This window comes from Haliotis cracherodii, unplaced genomic scaffold (genome assembly GCF_022045235.1).
Source record: "Haliotis cracherodii isolate W230 unplaced genomic scaffold, xgHalCrac1.p SCAF_24, whole genome shotgun sequence".
In the NCBI taxonomy this organism is placed as follows: Eukaryota; Metazoa; Mollusca; class Gastropoda; order Lepetellida; family Haliotidae; genus Haliotis; species Haliotis cracherodii.
The window spans coordinates 9265955-9291205 of record NW_027266280.1 but is presented as its reverse complement, the minus strand read 5'-3'; the positions used below and the strand labels follow the sequence as shown (position 1 = coordinate 9291205).

Genomic DNA, 25251 nt, shown 5'->3' with positions numbered 1-25251 from the left:
CTGACAACTCCTTAGGAAATTTGAAATCTTAAAGTTTCATTGTTTAGATTCATACTGTAAGAGATTATGATATAGATCAAGTTAGTGACCTATGCATTCTTTTTTAAGGCTAGGATTGTGCAAGTATTCCTAAGGAGTGTGTGAGTTGTGTTTAACGGTGCTTGAAAAGTAACATACAATATGATTAATACAATCACGTAATAGTGGATTAAACGCTGCTGTGGTCAGTATTTCAGTTGCATCGTGTTGAGAGGAAAATCTGAATAGAAGCAGGTCTTAGATGTTTAAAACTCTGGTTAATCCCTCAAGCCCGGGTTGGTGCCATTGATAAGGACGTCCCCATTAACCTCTACAGTGTCAATAACCCCATAGCGGTTGTCAGTACATGTAACTATAGATTATATAGTGTAGAGTAATATACATCAGGTACATTGTGTGAAACCCATTCCTGGTGTCCCCACCATGATATTCCTGGAATATTACTAAAAGAGGTGTAAAACCATACTCACTCACTCACTATAATACATCAGAATGTGACTTTTTGTTTTTGTTGGGGGGGGTGGTCGGGTAGCCTAGTGGTTAAAGCGTTCGCTCGTCACGCTGAAGATCCGGGTTCGATTCCCAACATGGGTACAATGTGTGAAGCCCATTTCTGGTGACCCCTGCCGTGATATTGCTGGAATATTGCTAAAAGCGGCGTATAACCATACTCACTCACTCACTGTTTTTGTGTGTTGAGTTCTTGAATATTTTGAAAGTGGTTCTGTGTTTTTCAGTGTGAAGGAGTTGTATGAAAGTAGTTTTTTGTATCAAACTTTCGATCGAAACTTTGAGTGTGATTTGGTGGAGTAGATAGCGTTGTACTAGGTCAGTGAGTTACATATTGTTGTGTATCAGGCCAGCTGCCTGATAATGGGTTTTCCATGGAGACCATGGAAGTATATGGCATGGAAATTTCCACTGGGACTATGTCAGCAAAAACGTGATCTAAACGTGACAGTCATTAAAAATTTACACTAGTCAAGAGTATTATTGCATCACTTTCATCTATCTTCGTGTTTGTGTACAAGTTTCGTCACACTGATGATAAGACATAAAAGGTTTAATTTTGTTCGTGTTTCAAAGTTTATGGAAGAATATTTGTAATTAGAAGAAAATTAATGATACAGTTTTTGAATTGACTGAAGCTCAATCAGAACAAGTCTGTGCCCTGTAGAGGTATGTTGTCATGGTAACTTGGGATTGGTAAGGGGGCTGAAATGGGGATTCAGTGTCAAACATGTGTCCTGGTAGGGTAAGGATGTGTGTAGACGAACAGTCTCTAAGTTTTGGTCCTGTTTGAATGAAAATAATGTCATATCAAACCCCATGGTGATTCGGATGAGAAAGACGCCTCCAGTTCTCCACCCATGGCTACCCAGCAGGAATTCTGGGAAAAAGCAGCATTGTTATTCTTTTATAAGATACAGATGATAGACCAATTCTCATCTCATTTTTCATTTTATGTGTCTTTTAATAAGTCATCTAATATAGGGATTGACTTTGGTCGCTATTCGACGATATTCTCGCAAAGTTTTCATAGATATCGCATCAACATTTAATCAGTGCGATTGAAAATCGTGTGCATCAAGTTTTATGTGCATCGAAGCTCTCATTTTCACCTACAAAATAATCGAAAATGTCACATTGCTTGAATAAATTATCTACCGTACCTGAAAAACTTACACAGTAGTTAATTCAATCATCAAAAGATGTCAATCGAAACGGCAATTTGAATACTCGCAACACTGCATGCTATCTCTTACTGTGTAAAGCCGATATCACTGCATGGAGCTTTGCATCAGGGGACAATGGTGGAGTGCGCAACATTTCTTTTATCCCTGATTGGCAAAGCGAGTGTTTGTTTTTACAATAAACACTTTGGTAGCAAAAAAAAATCTTATTCTGTGATCTAAAATTGAATTTATTTTTTTCTAACTCAAATAATACATGTAGCAGAAATCAAAGACGTACATGTATGTACGTCTGTACAGAAATCAAGAGAAAAAAAGGCAATCACGGGTAAAGTTTCAAAACACAAGCAAATTTCGATTTTGAAATGACAACAAAACCTAAATGAATATACATTCAACTCTTTCTCCATAAGAATACACAAATTTCAGATAAAAAACGATTGTATTTTAGATGAGATTCTCCTAGTCTGAAGGACGGCACTGTTTTCATTAACATATCCTCGTGCAAAATGACCATCGTACATGAATTTTGAATTTCGAACTATTTTTAGTGGCCAAACAGCAAGTTGGAATTAGATTTGTTAGGATATGCTTCAATACATTTGCCTCCAGATTTGACCATGAAAATTGAAAACTGTGACTTAATCATTCAAATGTAATTCATAAACATCTTGAATGTCAACTGTCTTTTCATCTTCCTGTTACTCATAAGCATTTTCGGGCTGCTGCACATGGCAAACACGCCGCCTTCTGCAGGAAATAAATAACTTAATTGTTGCTAATTAAAAGGGTGAACCTGGAGCAATAGTCATTGTATAATGAACTGTCACTTCTAATTAATTCAAAACTCCATATTGAGAAGATTTCTTTTGATATGGTCAGAGACCCGATCTCTGATATGGAACTCATTACAGACGGAAATAAGACAGCAAAATTGATGAAGGCACTGGAATGTAAATAATATATTTTTTGCCAACAAACTGGAATACCATTTACAACACTCGCTATTTCATGTCATCACTTTCAATATATTAAGTTATGACACATTGTCGAAATTTGATAACTGCAGATTGTTGTCTCCTGCATGCCAACGACATGAACAGCTAATGGTGGTAAACATGCCTCCTAAACGATCTATAATTGTCCTCGAGAATAACTCCCCATCAAGTCGACAATGAACAGAAAAACAAATATTAGTGAAATTTCTCCTGAAGTACTTTTTTAATATTTTGTTTATACTAATGCTAATGGGGCGGTCGGGTAGCTAGTGGTTGAAGCGTTCGCTTGTCACACTGAAGACCTGGTTCGATTCCCGACATTGGTACAATGTGTGAAGCCCATTTCTGGTGTCCCCTGCTGTGATATTGCTGGAATATTGCTAAAAGCGGCGTAAAACCAAAGTCACTCATTCATGCTAATATTTTAAATATTCACAGTGGAATAATTAATGATAGAAAATAGGATATCAGAGGATACATCTATATAGTCTAGTAACATTAATTGCAACATTATTGATGTCACTAATACCGAAAATCAAGTTTTCTGCTGTGAGAAGATATCTCTGAAAATGAGCAAAATCTCATCACACGCCAAAATCTCTTTGCTTTTGGACCAGGGGAGATTTTCTCTCACGGGTGAAACTTCCAGGATAATCCCTGCTAATATGTCATTAAATAAGTCAACTGATATTTCATTTACTAAGTCATCTAATATTTCATTTACTAAGTCATCTCATATTTCATTTAATAAGTTATGTAATTTGAGAAGTCAGTTAAGTTAATTAAGCCATCTTATGAGTCATCTAATAAGTGGTTGTATGAGTCCATGGGGGGGGGGAATTCTGGGTAGGAATATAGGTCCCCAGCAACCCAGCAACCTGATCCAAGGATTATAGAATCCTTGCACACCTAAGGGATGCAACTCTGCATAGCTAATTAAGGGTGCCATGATGACTAGCCAACACTGTTAAGATGAGGGATCAAAATGTTGGCAAAGGATAATCTGTACTTATCCTCGTTTTACCGCCAATGTCAGTTACTGGATTGTCTGCTCCAGAACGGATTATTTTAAGGCTGCTGTCATATAGCTGGAATATTGCATCAAAATTCACTATACAGAAGTGCATCACTGAGGTGTGCTGGAATCCTACCCCTATTGGTTCAAATCTCTGATAAGGGTTTGTCTGCACCAGCTCTTTGATTTCACCGAAGTGGTAAAATGTCCTGCATCACTTCAAACTTTCCTTCTACATTAATCTGTCATGCTGTGATATAACTGGAATTCTGTTAAAGTGAGTGAGTGAGTTGGGTTTAATGCTGCTTTGGACAGTATTCCAGTTATATCACAGCGTGTCAGCTTGATGTGGTAGGAAAGCCCAAAGTGATGCAGGTCTTAGACGTTTACCACTTTGGTGAAACCCATGATCTTGGGTATGGTGCTGACAAACTTAGAAACATAATCTGGGCGAACGAACGAGAATTTCAACCCACAATGATTGGTTTCTGGCATGCCCAAGGGATGCAACTTGCAACAAATTGCACATGATGCCTAAGACGACAGCGCAACACATGCCATCTGTTTTATAAAACTCGTATATATTTCTGATCTGTCATATTGCCTATTCAGTACCTCATGCTTGAGGGGCGGTGAGGTAGCCTAGTGGTTAAAGCGTTCATTCATTATGCCAAAGCCCCGGTTTAAGTCCCCACATGGGTACTGTTTTGGAAGCCCATTTCCGGTGTCCCCTGGAATATTATTGCGTGAATATTGCTAAAAGCAATTTAAATTGCATTAAACCATAGTCCCTCACTTGGGGAGACTCAAATGGACAGCAGGTTGTCAGACCCCACAGCACTGGACGTTGCTCGTGCTATCAAAAACTGGTTTGTCTGGACCAAACTCAAATATTTATAGGCAATCAGGATGTAGCTAGAATATTGCTTACTTACTGTAGTGTAGGGAGAGGACACAGTTGGGGGGTGGGGACACAGTTGGGGGGTGGGGACACAGTTTTGGGTTGTTGTTTTGTTTTGGGGGGGAGAGAGAGAAGACAGTTGGGGGGGTGGAGACAGTTTTTTTATTTGGGTGGGGAGGGGACTCAGTTGGGGGGAGGGGACACAGTTGGGGGGAAGGGACACAGTTGGGGGGTGGAGACAGTTTTTTTATTTGGGTGGGGAGGGGACACAGTTGGGGACGGGGACACATTGGGGGGAGACAGTTTTTGTATTTGGGTGAGGAGGGGACACAGTTGGGTGGTGGGGACACAGAGCTGAGGGGGGGGAAACAGAGAGAGTTTATTATCAATGAGATGACAAAGAAAAAGATCTCCACATTTCATATCATTTCCTCTTTTCAATTGAATCTCTTTAATTTCTTCTTTGATTCTTTCAGTACCCTCCCCAGGTTACAAAAGAGTCGTATGTTTATTATATTTTGACCATCGATTAACTGTCCTTTTATAATGTCAGAATTGTGCTCCTCTTTGCAAAGGTAAATACTCCATAGAACCTTAGTCTAACTCTGACCTTGGAAAACCAGTATTTAACTTTTTTATATTTAAAATTCAATTATTATTTGTGTCAGATAGGTGGATGGGTGGTGGGCTAGATGGTATCCAGATGGAGTTGTTACATTGGTGAAGTTATTGGTAGATGGATCAAAGATGGATGGATGGGTGGACAGATGATAAGGTAGACAGATGGATGGATGAAAGGATGGATGGATGGATGCATGGAAGGATGGATGGATGCATGGAAGGATGGATGGATGGATGGAAGGATGATGGATGAATACATGCATGAAAGGGCATATTGGATGAGTGGTTTGGTGGATGTATGGATGGAAGGATGGATGGATGGATAGAAGGATGAATAGAAAGATGGATGATGGAAGAATGGATGGATGGATTGAAAGATGGATGATGGAAGGAAGGGAGGATGGAAAAAAGAATGGAAAGAAAGATGGATGGAAGGAAAGATAGATGGATGGGTTAAGGATGAAGTGAAGGGAGGGATAGATGAATATAGTGGTGGAGAGATCAGCGACTGTCCATTCCACAATTGTAGCGTGTCCTTGTGTCAAGCAATCAGTGTGATTTAATACCAGTAGTAACAGGATGTTGTTATCTTAACTTCTTTCATGAAACAACTCAGCCCACATTAACAAATTTGTAATTTGGATAGTTATTAATGTAAATGTTTCCAAGTCTTTCATTTGTGTTGGTGAGTGTGAGCTTACCCAACAGATCAAAACAGAGGGAGAGTGAAGTGGTGTCACATCTTTTTATACCCAGATCCAAGCAGGTCAGTCCATTATTCAGCATGGGATTGGCTGCTACGTGACTGGAAAGTGGAATCTCCCGAGATAGGGATCTTCCACTTGTGATGTCACATTACGGCCTGCTATATAACTGATTATCTCCTTGTCACCCAGACACGATGCTGGGATGACAGCTCCATCATATTACTGGACTTTGTTTATTGAAACACTCTGCTAATTGACCAGCATGACGACTCCGTGACTTTACTGGACTTGGTTGTATTGAAACACTCTGGACTCTCAGGAACGATTTGACTTTTCTTCAAGAAGGTTATATGTCCTCCGTTGCCTAATTCAGGCATTACATGATAGAAATAGGTTGTAAATAAACTTTCTAAACCTGAAACGGTTTCACCATCAAAAGCTGAACAATGTCTGTTTTTCCCCCGGACAGCGAGCAAAGCAGTAACGTCATGTCTTCCATCAGTGTGTCGACCACCAACATGCAGTCGGGCCTGGCTTCTCTAACATCCTTCCATAAACTCAATCCAACTTTCATATACTCCACAATCCTTATAACGGTGATTGTCGGGGGGATGCGCACGACACGGAGAGGCCTTCTGCAATTCCTCAAGATCTACGCCAGTGACTTCTGGTGCCAAATGAGAAAACTCTCCCCACATCTGCTGGTCATGTACGGTATTAATAAGAGCGTTCCAGCCAGTGTGCAACAGTTAGTGGGGAAGAAGGTCCGATACGTGCATAAATCCGTCTTAAAGAGACTGAAATTATGGGTTAAAAAAAATCCGAAAGCTAAGCACAGTCTTCGCCACCATCAAAGAAAAGTCAACAAGACGGTAAGCCAATGGTTGTTTTTTCATTTATCTTTGAACCAAAAGTTTTCTTCAACATCTCCATGTGTACCACGTGTTTGAGTTTTTATGAAACTTAAGTTAGAATATGTGATACTTTTTTAAGGGATAACTTCTATATTCTTTGTAACGGCTTTTCAGGGCGAGTTCATGGCCATTCGTTGGTTGAATACTGATATGTGTGAAGAGTTAATGTATATACATGTTGATATGTTTACACGACATACGATTGAAGTACAAAGATAACAGCTTAACGAGCAGCCAATGGGAACTTGAGCTTGGCTAAAGCAGAAATACCGTATTCGACGTAATAAGCACCCAGGGTGTTCTCAAAAATAGAAATAGGGGGTTCTTTTTAGAATATTATTTTGGTGGAAAAAACAGAGGTGAAAGATAAATTTTGTGGTTTATGCTGACGGCCTAAAATGTTTATGTACGACAGATATATTTTTCCAGAATTTAATTGCCCATAATTAAGGGTGCATATAACATACGTGTGCTTATCCTAAGCGAATAAATAAGTCTTTGTCTACATTAAACAATCGGAAGGCGTGCTAATTGGGATTGTTCACTAGCCAATATATTACAAATATCGCTGTGGGCGCTTATCAGAACCCGGCGCTTATTATGTCGAATACGGTAGTCAAATAGACAAGTCAGTCGTGATTCTCATTTTCATATATCAGGACGATGATTACTTGGTTTGTAGTGCAGGGAGTCACCATTAATACTTACTTGATCAACTCAAGAAATTGTATTTAGTCAATTAATCATCTCAGAGAAACTATGTTTAGCATGCTCAGATAATTTGTTCAAACAATCATCTCAGAGATTCTGTATTTAATCAATTAATCATCTCAGAGAAACAGTATTTAGTCAATTGTCCCAGAAACTATTCAGTCAGTTGTCTCAGAAACTGTATTTAGTCAATCAATCATCTCAGAGAAACTGTATTCAGTCAATTGTCTCAGAAACTGTATTTAGTCAATTGTCTCAGAGAAACTGATTTCAGTCAATTGTCTCAGAAACTGTATTTAGTCAATCAATCATCTCAGAGAAACTGTATTCAGTCAATTGTCTCAGAAACTGTATTTAGTCAATTGTCTCAGAAACTGTATTTAGTCAATCAATCATCTCAGAGAAACTGTATTCAGTCAATTGTCTCAGAAACTGTATTTAGTCAATTAATCATCTCAAAGAAACTGTATTCAGCCAATTGTCTTAGAGAAACTGATTCAGTCAACTGATATCATTATTAATGCGCTCAAATAGTATAGCAACACAAGTACCGCATAAAGAAGGGTCACTACAATGATTCTGTTAGTCATGTCTTCGTGGGAAAATAGATGTTCTGTGATAACAGTTAACTAATGGATGTCTAAGAGGGACACTAGATTTCAATGTCTGTAAGCAATTTTTGGTATAGGTTAGGAGACTCTTACAAAGTAGACACAATTTATGGATATCAACTTCTTTAATACTGTAAAGGGGACGATTCGGTATAGACCAACTCGTGTTATTCCAGGACAAGCCGAATAGTGACTTGTGTCCCTCTCATGGCCATTTTTGCGACCGGGCTCTGTCTTAGCGCAAACGGGCATACCTAAAACAATTGTCAACTCATTGCGCAATGCTTCCCATATGCTTCCCATATGTTTCCCATATGTTTCCCCATATATTATATGTATTCCAGATGCAATTTATAGCCCATTGGGACATGCGGAATTAATTATACAGTATGATTGAAGACATTTAACTGTGTCTTGGGTATATGTTAGATGCAACACGTATGTAAAATCAAAAATTATTTCTGAGGGATTCTTTGACGAAAAACTTGAAATCGTACGTGCATTCTGATTGGTTTGTTGTATTTTCGCACATAGCATTCAACAATAGGGGGACGAGTCTTCTTGCAGGTTACGGAAAGGGGCGAGTGGTGTCGAATGTAATGACAACAGAAGGGTAATACTGCCACAACACGATTGAAGGTGGAAGCCAATGGGGCATGAGGCCAATAAAACACTTACTTTGTCATTCGTCAACTTCTAAGTCATGCCTGTCAAACAATTAGAGAGTCTTAGTGTCATACGTGAAAGCAAGACATTGTCTGCATGTATAAAGGATAATCACACTCTTAAATGATATGATTATCTTTCCAGTATACTCTACTCATACTCTATATGGATTATATGTTACTATACTCATCGGCAAGAGAAACGCGAATACCGATACTATACTATCGATGAATATCGATACTAAATTAAATCACTGCAGCCTTGTTCATGTTTATGAGAAGATAGAAAATTCAATTTTGAAAATTTTATGGGTCGCAAAATTAATATTAGCATTACATTGAGTAATTTAGGTCTAGATAGGGTTTGTCTTTTTATCAGTACTTATACAGAATAACTAATTATTTATTATATATTTATTATAATGATACTTATGAGTCAATATGTCGATAATAATATTTAATATTTAAAAATGACACCCCTTCTAATTTCTAGTGCAGTATGTTGGTTGTTGGTTTGTTGTTTAACACCGCACTCAGCAATATTCCAGCTATATGACGGCGGTCTGTGAATAATCGAGTCTGGACCAGACAATCCAGTGATTAATATCATGAGCATCAATCCACCCGATCCCGTTTGTCGCCTTTTATGACAAGCATAGTCACCTTTTATGACAAGCATGGGTTGCTGAAGACCTATTCTACCCCGGAATCTTCACAGGTCTAGTGCAGTATGTAAATAGCACAGATAATACTTTGCCCGTGTGACATTATTTTATTCTGAGTAACACATGTTTGTGTCATGTGGACTGAATAATTATGAACATGATTGATAGCAATGAAGAAGAGCCCAAAAGTAATTCTTTCTGAATAATTAAGGTTACATTATCCAAAGATCAGATTTCTTGTTGCATCTTTGAAAGCATTGTCTGAAAGCAGTGTGTGTAGGTCAGAAACATCACGTAACAATTCCGTATAATTTTCCTGCTTCTAAAGTAATTACATATTATCGATTCCTTTGAGTAATAATAGGTTTTTTTTGGTATTTTTTACTCCTTTTGATCTGTCTAATGGGTACTTTGTGGCAATGAATAGATAATGTTTTAGACAATGCTGTTTCAGGTAACTAATTTTCATGTGTTTATGTGCTGTTGTAATTTGTTACATGTCACATAAGCTGACAATAGCGATTCAGGTATCAGTTACTAAAAGCAGGATGTGGCGCTGTTGTGCATTATTCACTGCAGAAAAGGTAATTAAAACTTTATTATCCCCCGCCACGAAGTGGAAGGGGGATATAGGAATGGGTGCTGTCCGTCTGTCCTTCCGTCCATCCCTTCCTCCCTCCATCCCGTTTCGTTTCCGGAGCAGAACTAAAAAATTATGAGAGATATCTTAACCAAACTTGGCATGTCTATAGGTCTAGTGGTGAACTGGTGCCTTTTGATAGAAATGGAATTTTTTAAAAGTTTATTGTTCGAGTTTCCATGGCAACTGTGACTTAGACTTAAAATGGTGTATTGGCGGAGGATCTGAGTATTTCATGCTTGTTCTTTGTGTGAATTAGGATCAAGTCATTGGATTATCTGGTGTGTAGGTGAGGTTTGGTGGCTGGGAATTGTTTGAAAGAAATAATTTGTTATAGAAAATACTGGAAAAATCATTTTGCTCTCAGGTTTTACACGAAACAAAATGTCCGCTGGATGTCCTCAAAGAAAGTATTTTCAGGGCCTGTACATGGTCCGTGGTGTCGTACCCCCATTGTTTATACTACTTAGATTGTGAAATTGTATAATTGTTCAGCTCCATGTTGTATTTCTTGAAGCAGTGACAAAATACTACACTGTCTCCTACACAAATCCCAGGCCCTCAGACAGTGCTGGAAATAAAATAAATTGCCAGGCCAATATCAGAACCCACAGACTTTGGAAGCTGCAGGCCCTGACTAAACTATTCAGACCCTCATTTAAAAAAGCTGCAGCAAATTGTGACATATAAATCAACAAATAAATTTACTGCAGGCCGTAAGGAGCCATACAGATTTGAAACTATGGGCCAGACATGAGAGATCTACCTGTCCCGCACCATAGGGCAGACGCTTATTCCGAATAGTGCCTTCAGAGTTTTAAATGGTTGGTCTTGGTGTCTTGCGGTATTTTTGTGGACGAGTCTTGGACCTTTGGTTTTGAGCCCAGCAAGTGCAGTTTGGGAGACCACTTATTCAAGCTGTAAACATCAATATAGTAATGACTTAATTCATTGAAATTCATTGTACCTGGGAAACTTGGAAAATATTGTCTTTGTTCTAAACCACTGGTAGGTCTCCAGTCACCCTCATATCACTCTTCAATAGGTACAGACAGCCTTCTTATAACGGTCAGCTAAGGAAACTTTTAAAATGATGTATTCTGTCCCAGAGTTGATAAACAAAGGCAGATAACTCTGAAGTACTCTTGTTGCTGCAGATCACTAAAATATTCTAGTCACAATGTACAAGTGCTTCATTCATTTGCAGCCACTGACAGTACTCTACTGCCACATAATATCTGATGGAATTGTTAAATCTTTAAGGGGGCGGTCGGGTAGGCTAGTGGTTGAAGCATTTGCTCGCTACGCCGATGACCAGGGTTCGATTCCCGACATGGGTACAATGTGTAAAGCGCCTTTCTAGAGTACCCCACCGTGATATTGCTGGAATATTGCTAAAAGCGGCGTAAAATCATACTCACTCAATCACTTAAATCTTGAAGGATAATTCAATCAAAAGGTCATCCTAAACTACAATTATTTCCTTTAGAACGCTGTCAAGAAACTGTCAAAGTGTTCCATATCTTCATGCAAGCCTTTCTTGGTTTCATAATCAGTTAATAAGACGTCAAGATACGATGTAAGTCATGGAAATGTTTTGCCAAGTCATCAGATGAATTTTTTAAGGTCCTCAAATGTCGCTGACCTTTGGGTTTCATATGTCTTCCCCATGCAGGCAGGAGAAGCATTTTAGCAACCTCCAACATCAGCAAAAAAATATTTACTGTGTTATTTGTCCCATTTACACTGTCTACAGAGAATCATTAGAATTCTAATTAAGATGGTGATGCACAGAACAATATTTGTACAAGTTTGTGTTTTCTTTTCAGGTTATTGGTATTTGTGTTAAAGTACTTTGTATGTACTTTGTGTTATAGTACTTTGTATGTACTTTGTGTTATAGTACTTTGTATGTACTTTGTGTTATAGTACTTTGTATGTACTTTGTGTTATAGCACTTTGTATGTGTCATTTTACATATTTTGTCCGTATGTGCTCTCTTTTGGGATGATAAGGTGCTTTGTTGAAAAGCCATCTGGTTGAAATATTTTTATGATGTATTCCTGTGATGGCTGTTCCAGGTCACGTTATACCGAAAGATGCCTTTAAAAGCAATATCCAGACTGTGGGGGCGCTTCAACGACCTTCACCTTCCTGTCTTCCTGCGTCATCCTCTCCTCAGTATTTATGTCTGGATGTTTGGATGTAATCTGTCCGAGGCCGAGATCGAAGATTTGAAGCACTACCGAAACCTTGGAGAGTTTTTCCGTCGCCAACTGAAATCCCACGTCCGACCTATTGATGATTCTCATTCCCTGGTGAGTTGTCTGTTAGCACTCAACAAGGTTACTGCAAGATAGTGAGGGCATTGGGGTAGCGTAGTGGTTAAGGTGTTGGCTTATTATACCGCATCTTCCGAGGAATGAAATTCAGGTCTGCGGTATAATCATCTTCCCGAGGCAAGAGAGTTAGCTGACTATAAAAATACAGTTTCCACCCCAGCAGAACTTGACTGGAACTCCTGGGCTCTATCGTAGCACCACCAGTGGCTATTATGAGTTCTGTCCCTTCTAAGCCTCTCCCATCGACTAATCAGATTCCACCTCTCGTATCACTTGAATTTGCTTTTAAAAAAATAGCGGCACCCAGTCAGGACAATAATAATGCATCACGAAATGCATCAAATCACATGAGCACCTTCATTAAAAACATTGAAGATTTGGAAAATATCTGTTGACAATGAGTTGGCGGTGTGCATGCTTTGCAAATCCTGCAATCGACCGGAATTTTCACGACAGTTTACGAATTCTTACATGAACATTCTATATTTATATCCTTCTGATGTTGTCCCGAAGTCCGTTTATTAACCTTGCAGCCGGGCAGGTGATACTGTGGAGTGTGGGCGTGACATGGTGATATCAGTCAGTAAATATACACTGTTATCTCACCCCAGTATCACCCGGCCTTTGCCTCTTGCCTCTGATGGTGTCATGCAGAACCCGTAGACTGACTGACCACCAGAGGGCAGTGTAATCTCACAGCTCCGTCAACATGTTGATTCCCTGTGTATATCTGCACACACCTGATGTCAACTTGAACTCTGACTGTTGACCTCAGTTCTGACGTCTTAATCAGTAGGGAAAAAAAATGTGTTTTCTTATGTATATCACCAGTATGTACTAACATATTCAACAAGATGTTTGTCAGTCTTGTACTGCCACATCTATGTATTCCATGTCCGATTACTTTTGAATTTGGTGTTGAATTATGTAATGGTATCTAGACATTGTTGTATTTGTTGCCATGGTAACAAGTGATCACTTAAGTATGTGACTGTGAGTTATTGACTTTGGACTTTACAGTGTTAGGTAAACAAATACATGGTAAACAATCCTTTTTTTCTTGCCCAATTCCTGAATAAGTGACCCCATTCAAGATAAGAGCACGCTTTTTTGTGTTGATTTATCTCCATGAATAGCTGTTTGATTGCTGATACAACGATAAGCAATAATCACTCGCTCACTCACTCTCTTGATTTAGTCAAGATAATACATGTAATTTAAAAGATTATGGTGTCAGATTGTTAGTTCCCTTTTTTTAAAATCTTTCTTCTCACAACTAGTATCCAATGTTCAATAGCCATATGTGGAAACTATTAACCATGTACTGAGGTTTGCCCTGCCAGTTGTCCAAGGGGACACAATTCACAGTGCAGAGTTATGTCCCTTGAGCCAGCCAGAACAATTCGTCACCACTCGCCCCTTTTCCTAACCTGCAAGAAGACTCGTCCCCCTATCGATGAATGTTATGTGCGAAAATATGACAAACCAATCAGAATGCACATATTATTTCAAGTTCTTCATCAAAGAATAATAATTTTTGATTTTACATACGTCTTGCATCTAAAAATATACCCAAGACATAGTTAAATGTGTTCAATCATACTGTATGACGTCCCGATGTGCTTCAAACTGCATCTGAAATATATATAATGTAAGGGGAAATACATGTGAACCATTACGCAACAAGTTGACAATTGTTTTAGGTATGCCCGTTTGCGCTAAGACAGAACCCGGTCGCAGAAAGGGAGAGGGGCACGAGTCACTATTCGGCTTGTCCTGGATTAAAACAAGTCTGTCATGAATGCTGCCAGAACTTATGATCGTGGGATCGAATCACTGTTCACCCCAATTGTGTTTCTGGGTTTCTCAGCACAATACCCATGCTCATGGTTCCAGCAGAGTGGTAAACGACATGCATCAGTTTGTTCTCTCCTCCAACATCAAGCTGGCACGCTGCGATATCATTTAAATACTTCCAAGGCTGAGTTAAACCCAACTCACTTACTCACTAGTCGCTATATGGCTGCAATAATGCTGATGGGACGTTAAATTTTCACTCACTCACTCACTCACTCACTCACTCACTCACTCACTCACTGTTTGCAGACAAGCCCGGCTGATGGCAAGATCCTGCACCATGGCCAGGTGAAGAACGGGGTGGTGGAACAAGTCAAGGGGGTCACCTACTCACTCCGGGGTTTCCTGGGGCCAGCCTGGCAGCGAACTCGACATGGCGAGGACATCAACCACCTGTCTGACAAGGAGTACCAGGAACGGCTGGGGGTGAAACCAGGGCACCGGCTGTACCACACCATCATCTATCTGGCGCCCGGCGACTACCACCGCTTCCACTCCCCCACCCAGTGGAGCATACAACATCGCCGACACTTCCCTGGTAGGCATTGTGTTCTTACACTCTGGGTTTGGGTGTCTGGTTCCGTGAATTTGGGGGCGGTCAGGTAGCCTAGTGGTTAAAGCGTTCGCTCGTCACGCCGAAGACCCGGGTTCGATTCCCGACATGGGTACAATGTGTGAAGCCCATTTCTGGTGTCCCCTGCCGTGATATTACTGGTATATTGCTAAAAGCGGCGTTAAATCAAACTCACACCCTCCTTGCATTTGTTCTATTGGGTCCTAGCTCATGAAGAATAGGTTAAAACACGATTCCTCGGTTCTGGTTGAAAATGTAAAGCAAGGATAAGATCACAGTTTTACATTGAACCAAAACCACTGCGTGTTTTAACTAACTTAAACTACGGTTTATTATTTGATCACTTAATGTTCTATACAAACCTGCTTTGGTGATTGGAGTTGCATTAACTTCCTGTAGATACACTATCAATAGCACATTTAATGACTGTCTCTCTGTGGGTCTGTTTCTATGTAGGTCTGTGTTTGTTTTTTTAGAGGTGTGTGTCTGTATTAGTTACCCTGTCTGTTCAGTGTGTGTTTGTGTTAGATCTTATTGTGGTTATTCCAATATTTTGGCATTGGTTAACTTAAATTAATACATATCTTGACACATATTACAGTCATTGGTGTTAGTTTTTATTTGAAAAAGTTTCAAACTGTTCAAGCTTTTGAAAGAAAAACAGAAAAAAAATTTAAAAATTGTGAATTAGAAAACAATTTTTTTCAAAATATTTATTCGAGCAAATTTGAAAAATCAGGGATGTTATAACTCGTAATATACATTTAATGTTATAACATTTATGGTTTCCTGTGTATTTACATGTATCCATTCTTGCAAGTTTCTCTGCTATTTCCATTTGTCATTTAACCAATCTCATTGAAATCAGATCTTAGTTCTTGCTACTGCAAAGATCTGAGGACAAACCATTATGGGTCACGTCAGAACGACCTTTTATCTGACCAATCAGAGCACCACTTACCAGATCGGGAAAGCAACAGTCAGAATGTGTTTTCTAATCATGCAACCTCTAAATTGTTAACATGGAGTATTCAGAACAACAGTTGCGGGATGTACGTCTGATTCCGTCAAAATTGCCGTCAATAGCTCGCATCAGTTGGCTAAACATTCAAAATGGAAGAAATGTTTCAAAGCCGGTGGGAAGTACTGCCATAAAATCTGCCAGAATGTTCTTTTGTTCAGTTTTGAAACTTGAAATTTGTCAAAATATTTTTCAAACCGTAGTCTGAAATGGAAGTTGCCAGTTTGAAACTAGTGCCATAAAGCTCAAGAAAGCTGCTTTCTGCTTGACTAATAATCAAATCATTAGTTGGTCTTGTGAATGGTCGTACTGTCGTGACCCGTAATGGGATGTCCTCCAATCTATATGTAGCAGGAGCAAGAACTGATTTTAACGACATTGTCACGTAACATGCTTACCGTATTCGACGTAATAAGCGCCCCGCTCTAATAAGCGCCCACGGCGATATTTGCTAATACATTGGCAAGTGAACAATCCCAATTAGCACTTTTTCCTATTGATCAATGTACACAAGACTTATTTATTCGTGTATAATGCGCACTCGTGTGTTATATGCACCCTTGATTATGGGCAATTAAATTCTTGAAAAATATATGTCGTATATAAACAGTTAAGGCCATCAGCAAAAACAACGAAATGTATCTTTCAACTCAAAATAATAATTTCACCAAAATAATATTCCAATAAGAGCCTCCTATTTCTAATTTTGAGAGCGCCCTGGGCGCTTATTACGTCGAATACGGTAACTGCTTGCCATCTTCATAGCCTAATGTATTTTCTTGCTTTAATCTTGATTCTTAGTTGCATGTTTTCACATTCTTCTCAAGCCATGATAACGTGAAGATGGGTATATGATAGCATTACAATCAGAGATGCCACCCTAATGGAAGCTTTGGAGTGATCAGTGAGCCATAACCACGTAATTTCATTTAAAAAGGAGTTATCTTAACAGTATCATGATATGGGTTTTCGCTTCGACATTTTCGTTAGGCCTGGACATAAGTGAATTGTGTCATTTCTCCACATTTATAAAATTCATCATGTGACATTAATAACAGCCCTCTCAGTAGCACCCCTTGGTGGCCAAATGTGACTTAAGTCTATGATTGGTGGCCTAAAGTTTTGTACTGTTTGCCACTTGGCGACCTCAAAGTAAACATAACTACTGACAATTTTTTTTGAAGATATGGCTCCTAAAAACTAAGGTTTGGCTCCTAAGATATTCATGTTAGGAGCCGCTTGGCTCCCTCACTCAAAAAAACGAACTTAGAGGGCTGATTAGCTGTTTTTAGAAAGACAATGTGGTGTTTTGAGTTCTGAAGTAATATTGATGTACATGCAATCAGTTTCCTGTTTGCATCCATAAAGATCGATCGATGAAATGACTTGAGTGTGTTTTAACATAACAACCAATCAGAGACCTTGTTTCACTGAGTAATGGACATTTTAACACAATGGGAATTGAAAGCATGGCTCTCAATGGTCAGTTTAGTTGCCCTGTAGAATGTATAGTAACCAATGCAGTAACAATGTGCTCACTTTGATGTTTTATGAAACAATTTATGAAAAATATGACAAAAATCGTAATTTGGGGGAGGTCGACCGGAAACGTAATTATGGCTCAAAATTGTAACTATTACGCCCAAAATGTAATGGTTGGCATCTCTGATTACCGTATTGTTGGTATATTCTGCCCACACCAACTGTAAATCCATGTTATATTGTAACAGACATGGCTGACAGCGGTCGGGTCTCCCTCCACTCAGCGTTGTAACTGAGGTATCTGTATACAAGCACAACACACCCCACACCCTCCGCATGACATGCACCTGCATACGCTAGACCCGAAAACTTTGGACAAATGCACGACCTCAAAAATATACAGCTACACAAGTAATAATCTAAAAAAGAGAGAATGAAGTTGATATGTTCTTAATTTAAAAGGAAACAAATAAACAAAAAAAACAGAACAATTTGTTTGTTCGTTTTGCTATTTGCAAACATAGACTTAAAGCTGCTTAAGAATTAATTGCTAAAGGTCTTTTCCAGCTTTAATCTCTTATATAGATTTCTCATTTTGAAAGCATCAAAATATTTTGTTTGAAATTAGATTTTGAATAAATTTTAAATTTTCAAAAAAATAGTTCACATTTTATTAATGCTTATTTCAATGCGATTGTTTTGAGTTCTTGAAGTATTTGATGCAATAATAAGAGAAATCTATGTACTCTTTTCCAGAGAGGAACTTGTCTTAAAAAAAAAATCACACGATTCTCAATTACTTTCTCACTTTAAATAATTGTAAAAGAACTCATGCACAATTCTTTATACATTTCCCAAAAAATGAGTTCTTGATTAGTTATTCTTCCCTATTTTATATGAAAGATGTCCCTAGCTTTACGCAACGCGTGACAAGTTCCTTACAAAGCATGTCCCTTTCTGCATGATCAACTGCCACTATCACTGAGAGATTTCATTTTAATTTAGAGTTTTCTTGATAAATGGGCTTTGGCATTCCCATCTCAATAAAATTGTGTCTGCGAAGTTAATGCAACTAAATAAATGTTCATCAAATGTGATTTATTACAATATTTGTTTCCAGAGGTAGGATCCATGTGATGCTGTGATATGTTTGAAGGGGAGATGTTTGAATATGTTAGCGCTGAAAGGCCATTTTAAATGTTCTTCAGATTTACAGGAACACAGCACTTGGCTGATTGTTTTTCACAAAAACATCTCCCATCGAGATCTAAATTAACAGACTTCTTTGAAAACATGAAACTTTTTATGGATAACAACTTCTTTATTGTTTGTAATGAGGAGCGGTTGGGTAGCCTAGTGGTCTACGTGTTCACTAGTCATGCCGAAGACATGGGTACAATGTGTGAAGTCTATTTCTGGTGTACCCCGCTATTGCTGGAATATTGCTAAAAGCGGCGTAAAATCAAACTCACTCACTTCCTAACTTTGTAAAGACGTTTCAGGACAACTTTGTGCCGTTTCATCAGTAGAATACTGTATTAGCTTATTGAGAAGATGTTTATTCATGCTGGTATGTTTACACAAGATAGGTCTAAGGTCATGGGTTTGAATCCCAATTCGCTCCGATTATATTTCTAGGTTTGCCAGCATCATACCCATGCTCGTGGGTTTCGCCAAAGTGGTAAACGTCCGAGACCTGCATCACTTCAGGCTTTCCTCCCACATTAAGCTGACACACCGTGATATGACTGGAATACTGTCAAAAGCGGTGTCAAACCAAACTCACTCACTCCTCTTTTATCCATTTATGTGAAGCCCATTTCTGGTGTCCCCCGCCGTGAATGCCAAAGCGGCGTAAAACCATACTCACTCACTCACTCACTCACTCTTTTATCCATTGATTGATGTTGGTATGGAGAATCTTTGTTTGTTTCCAAGAAATACAGTGGTCAGTTGCTGATAGGGTGTTCTGAAAGGGGAGATTCCATGTTAAGAATAAAGAAGTTGTTATCCATAACAAGTTTCATGTTCTACCAACTTCTAAAAGCCAATCAAAGCCTTGAACAAACTTCAAATTTTTAAAACTTTGTTGTCTTGGTAAGGAAATATATACGAGATGTGTTAAGACCTGTGCCAGCCAAGTGTTGTTATTAAATTGTTTCAATTATTAGAATAACCATTAAAAGACATTCTGCATATCTGATTTCTGTAAAGTGCAGCGTTAATGATTTTGTGTCCTGCAGTACGAACGAGTACTGTGACCTGTGACCTGTGACAGGTGTACATGAACACTTGTTTGTGCAGGTGAGTTGCTCAGTGTCAGCCCCGGGGTGGCGCGCTGGGTGCAGGGACTCTTCAACTTCAACGAGCGAGTCGTTTACTCCGGCACCTGGGAGCATGGATTCTTCTCCATGACGGCCGTCGGCGCCACCAACGTTGGTTCCATCAAGATCTACTGTGACGAGGTAAGCATTGTTCTCGGGACTTATTTGATGAGATTTGTGATGAGGTAAGCGTTGATCTTGGGATTTGTTTGATGAGACCTATCGTGATGAGGTAAGCGTTATTCTCGGGATTGATTGAGATCTGTGATGAGGTAAGCGTTGATCTCAGGATTGCTTCTCAGGGTAGGATCCATCTAACAAGGGTAACTTTGGAACATTTTTCTGACAAGACATTCATTGCTGTTTTTGGTCTAGAATTGGAATGAACTCTAGGTTTGGAATGCAGACAGGATATGGAATGGATCAGGTTCTCTGGCATCAGTTGTCATGAAATTGTTTGCGGAATACGTTTAACTTTTTTGGCAAATTTGCAACCTAGTAAAATCAGTCACCACTGTAGTAATATTTCTGTGGGCTGCTGGGTGATATTGCGGGTACAACTAATTATTGTATTGTTGACAATGGAGAGAACTTCTGTTAACAATCTAAAAGTTTAGTTTAGTGTGATTGCAGCCAAAATACATTAATTTGGCAGTGATGTAATAGAGGTAGTATTCTTAGAATTATTAACAATGATAACTATTGTTTGACTTCTTTCATATTTTCTGCAGGAATTGACGACTAACAATTCACGGAAGCAACCACACGGTACCTACTTCGACAAATCGTTCTCCGATCCCATCTCTTTCAACAAGGGTGAGATGTTTGGGGAGTTCAACCTTGGCTCAACCATTGTGCTAATTTTTGAGGCACCGAACGACTTTGACTTTAAGATTGAAAACAGTAAAAAAATCAAGTTTGGTGAAGCCGTTGGGACCTGCAGCCCCGAAGAAGCTGATGCTGGGAAACAGACATAAGGGACACCTCTTGCTCAATATGCTGCAATTGTCGACATTAAATGAGTGTCAGTGGCCTTCATGACATTGCCCCTGTTACAAGGCATGTGGTAAATAGCTATGATGTATGTCTCCCATCTCCTGCCAGGAAATAAGGAGTTATCTCCCTTCCAACAGTATTTGTTCAAGCTCCTTCCCAGCGTGTGATACCTTCGTTACCTTCCTGGTAACATCGCTGGCAAGCGGCCATTACAAGAGTCTTGAAAATGTTCCCCCTAATGTAGTGATATTTTTTGTGTGTATGTCTTTGGGAATGCCATTATAGTGAATTGGAATAATTTACGTCTTACTATTTCCCGGATGAATTTACATTTGTTTGTTAAATGGAATGGTTCGAAATTGCAGACAAACAGAAAACACCCTGTTTCACCATACATTTTCACTGTACTAATGACATGTTAGTTGAAATGAAATTTCAAATTGGCAAACAAATGAAGAGGTTTAGCTGAGGGAAGAGCATTCAGCGTCATGACAGTAAACACTAGTTTCTGAACATAATGGTCGGTTAGATTGTTGCAAGTTCAACTCCATGCATGGTTGCCAAGTGCCTAGCACAGTTGGGAGCTGTGACTGCTGGCTGCGATAGTGTAGAGAGCTCTGCGACAGGGCTATCACTGTGAGGAGTCTGGTAGCAGCAATGGTATAGAGAGCTCGGGTTCCGTCTTAGCGCAGACGGGCATACCTAAAACAATTGTCAACTTATTGGGTAATGGTTCACATTCATCGATAGGGGGACGAGTCTTCTTGCAGGTTACGGAAAGGGGCGAGTGGTGACGAATGGGCAGCAATGGTATAGAGAGCTACGCGACAGGGCTATTGCTGTGAGGAGCTTGAGTATTTCTTATGTCAAAGTATGATGACCCATGTAGAACAGTTTCATACAGCTGACCTGAAGGTATCTTTACCCCAAATGATCAATAAAAGATTAAGGGCTCTATATATTTCACAGAGTCAAATGACCAGGGCTTCTAAATAAGGATAATTAAGTGTTAGCTAGCCCTCCCCCAGAATATAAAATGGTGGTTCCAAAAGTGTCTACAGGTGGTTCAGCATTGTCAGTACACAGTGATTTGTTCAAGGACGATAAATGTGAGGGCTATGGTAGCCTAGAGGTTTAACACCGGAATTTGGTGTTCAGAGTTGTCTCCCTTAGTCATTTGAGGATTCTCTGGTTGTGGGATTGAATCTGATTCACTCTTAATATGTTCCTTGGTGCGTCAGAATCCTACCCATGTTTCCGAGAGTCTCAATATTTGTTGACATGTACGACTTGAACTACCCCTTAGCCATTTCAGGATCTGCTGGACGCGGGATTGAATCTGATTCACCCTCAATATGATCCTAGGTGCGTCAGAATCCTACCCATGCTTCCGAGAGTCTCAATATTTGTGGACATGCACAATGTGCACTACTCCTTAGCCATTTCAGGATCTGCTAGACACTGGATTGAATCTGATTCACCCTCAATATGATCCTAGGTGCGTCAGAATCCTACCCATGCTTCCGAGAGTCTCAATATTTGTAAACGTGTATGACTTGCACTGCTCAGAGCTTTCACCCCCAGTTGCCGTGATATTACTGAAATACTGGAGTGACACCACTCACTCGCTCAGATGGAAATTGTTTTTCTTTCATTCTTCACCAGTATCTATGCTGCTAAATCACTATAGTTTCACATAGTTTCATTTCCGAAATATGTTTTGCTTGTTCAGGGGTACATTATTTTGTCCATATTAGTTAATATGTGAAGAATTACTTGTATTCAAGAGATGTTAGATTGGTTAGACGCACAAACGCATCACATGTGACATCATAGATCCATGACTGGAGATGCACCATTTGTCTCGTGCAGCATTAGGTGTAAAGTTTGGAAATCATGTTCAGTATGTCATGAGAAGAATAACTCTTGACTGATTATTAGTTTTGTCATTAAGTGGTACACACTGGAAACATCTCTTCCTAACGTACAAACAAATTTGTTCCTGGGTCGCGTCAAAATATAATGTCAGTTTAAACAATTGAGTGCCCAGTGGTCTATGCTGGACTTGGCTGTGCAGAGTTGCATCCCTTAGTCATGCAGGATCCACTGGTCATTGGTTTGAATCCAGAATTATATCCATACGGATTCATATCAGTGGTAAACTGTCATTTTCATCCATCCTCCCACGTCATGCTAACAGCATGATGGAACTAAACTACTATTCCACATGGCGTGAAACCCAAATCACTCAGGCATTGACTGTATGCGTGGTACCTCCATCACTGTTTTTATCAATGTGGGAAAAAAGTGTGTTATGATTTTCAGTTTTGTACTTTTTTCAACTTTCTATGGTTGACGAAGATATTTTTTATGATTATTGTAAGGGTTTTGTTGTTTTGTGTATAGATTTTGGATGTACCGATATGATTTAATTTAGGGAATATGTTCTGTCAAGAAGTGTGCCAGTTGAATGAAGTATTTGTTACATCCTATTTGAATAGGTATCGCCATGTTTACGTACAGTTAATTGTGAATAGATTACTCGTGTGTGTCTACTAAAAGCTTGTATTGTGTCCTGAATGAATGATAGTCGTTAGTGTAATGGTGGTTTTATTATTGATGTATTTCCATGGAAACGTGTAATGTATGTTTCTGTTCATGGTGTAGCTTCCTGATATATATTTTGTGATATGTACATAGATATTTACTATATTTCATAAATGTATAAATGTTTTCTTTTCTAAAAAGGATGAGACTGTTGATTTGAAAATAAATAATGAAAGAAGAATTTCATGTTTTTGTGTTTCGTTGGAGATGGATCATATCTGTATGTTGGAAGATTTTGTTTATTTGTTTGTTTGTTTTGTGAATGTGTACAATGTGCGAAAAAAGCCCTTCCCCGCTACCCATGGCTGCTTAATTTTCTTCAGGCTAGTGAAAATCAAATCAAGGTAGCCTGACTATATATATATATTCAGATGTCAAATATGTTATTCAGATGTCAAATATGAACCTTCGAAAAGGGGACTTCCTGCCAAAAAATGCCTGTACAGTAAACTACGGTTATAACGAACTCAAAGGGACCACTAATTTTAGTTTGTTATAACAGTAGTTCGTTAAAAGCATATATACAGCATAACGACAGCAAATAGTCGGGACAAAAAAGTAGGTTCGTTATATCCGTAGTTTTCTGTAGTTAGATTTGTGTCGTGCTGATCGCGTGTCACTAGTTAGGCAAGTGGTAGAAACCTGTTTGATATTGACTGATATTGAAGTCCTAACCTTGTTGAAATATATGTTCTATTTCTCCAACCGATTTCCCCTTGTATTTGGTAGTTTAAAAAGCAACCATTGGCTACTAAATCTAAAAGTCGCTTTTTAAATGTGTATCTAGATAGCGTGACTGACCATGTTTATCGGCACCTTTCCCCTGCTCGTGGGTTTCACCAAAGTGGTAAACGTCTGAGACCTGCATCACTTCAGGCTCTCCTCCCACAGTAAGCTGACACATCGTGATAGAGCTGATATACTGTTACAAGTTAAGTTCACTCACTCACTCACTCACGCACTCTCACCCACCCACCCACCCACTCACTCACTCACTCACTAGATCACTCACTCACTCGATCACTCACTCGATCACTCACTCACTCACTCACTCGATCACTAGATCACTCACTCACTCGATCACCCACCCACTCACTCACTCACTCACTCGATCACTCACTCACTCACTCGCCCCTGCTCGTGGGTTTCACCAAAGTGGTAAACGTCTGAGACCTGCATCACTTCAGGCTCTCCTCCCACAGTAATCTGACACATCGTGATATAGCTGAAATACTGTTACAAGTTAAGTTCACTCACTCACTCACTCACTCACTCACTCACTCACTCACTTACTCGATCACTCACTCACTCGATCACTCACTCACTCGATCACTCACTCCCCCACTCACTCACTCACTCCAAAGGAGTTGTTATAAAACACCCGTTATTCAGGTTATTTTTTTGTAGAAAAGTCGAAAAAGTGAAGAACACGTGCCGCTTGGACAGCCGAAACTACAGGTTCAATGAGTGTATATTAATGATACCGACGGCATGTAAGACACTCACACCGATACAAAACACACACCACAGCCATGACTGACACCTGAACAGTCTAGCGGGGCCTGGTCATGACACAGATGGGAGACACCCACGCCCACATTGCTAGAAGGTTTGGTTGCTCCAGTATTGCTGTAACTAAATTGATGCAACGTTACACACAAGACCAGGCAGATATCAGACAGACCAAGAACGGGCAGACCCACATCTTCCCGCAAGGGAGTTTAATGGGGGAGAGGTCTTGAGAAACAACCGTCCATGGCAGTACAGGAATGTTATGCTGCCTCAAACAGTCTGTTACAGTGAGTGAGTGAGTATGGTTTTACGCCGCTTTTAGCAACATTCCAGCAATATCACGGCGGGGGAAACA

The 25251-nt window shown here is 39.4% G+C and overlaps 1 protein-coding gene across 7 annotated transcripts in view; it reads left to right on the top strand.

Moving 5' to 3' along the window:
• Positions 1–23532, top strand: part of LOC139472359 (phosphatidylserine decarboxylase proenzyme, mitochondrial-like) — a 55123-nt gene extending 31591 nt beyond the window's left edge. For 4 of the 7 annotated variants that reach the window (XM_071254824.1, XM_071254825.1, XM_071254823.1 and 1 more), the window contains exons 2-6: positions 6445–6847; positions 12263–12499; positions 14630–14918; positions 19762–19922; positions 20513–23532. In XM_071254824.1, coding sequence (XP_071110925.1) covers positions 6464–6847; positions 12263–12499; positions 14630–14918; positions 19762–19922; positions 20513–20758 — 1317 coding nt within the window. In that variant the 5' untranslated portion in view covers positions 6445–6463 and the 3' untranslated portion in view covers positions 20759–23532. Of the gene's footprint in view, positions 1–6444; positions 6848–12262; positions 12500–14629; positions 14919–17705; positions 17755–19761; positions 19923–20512 lie in introns of those variants that run through there. The other 3 variants (XM_071254827.1, XM_071254829.1, XM_071254828.1) reach the window with 2 other exon arrangements.
• Positions 23533–25251: the final 1719 nt, after the last annotated feature.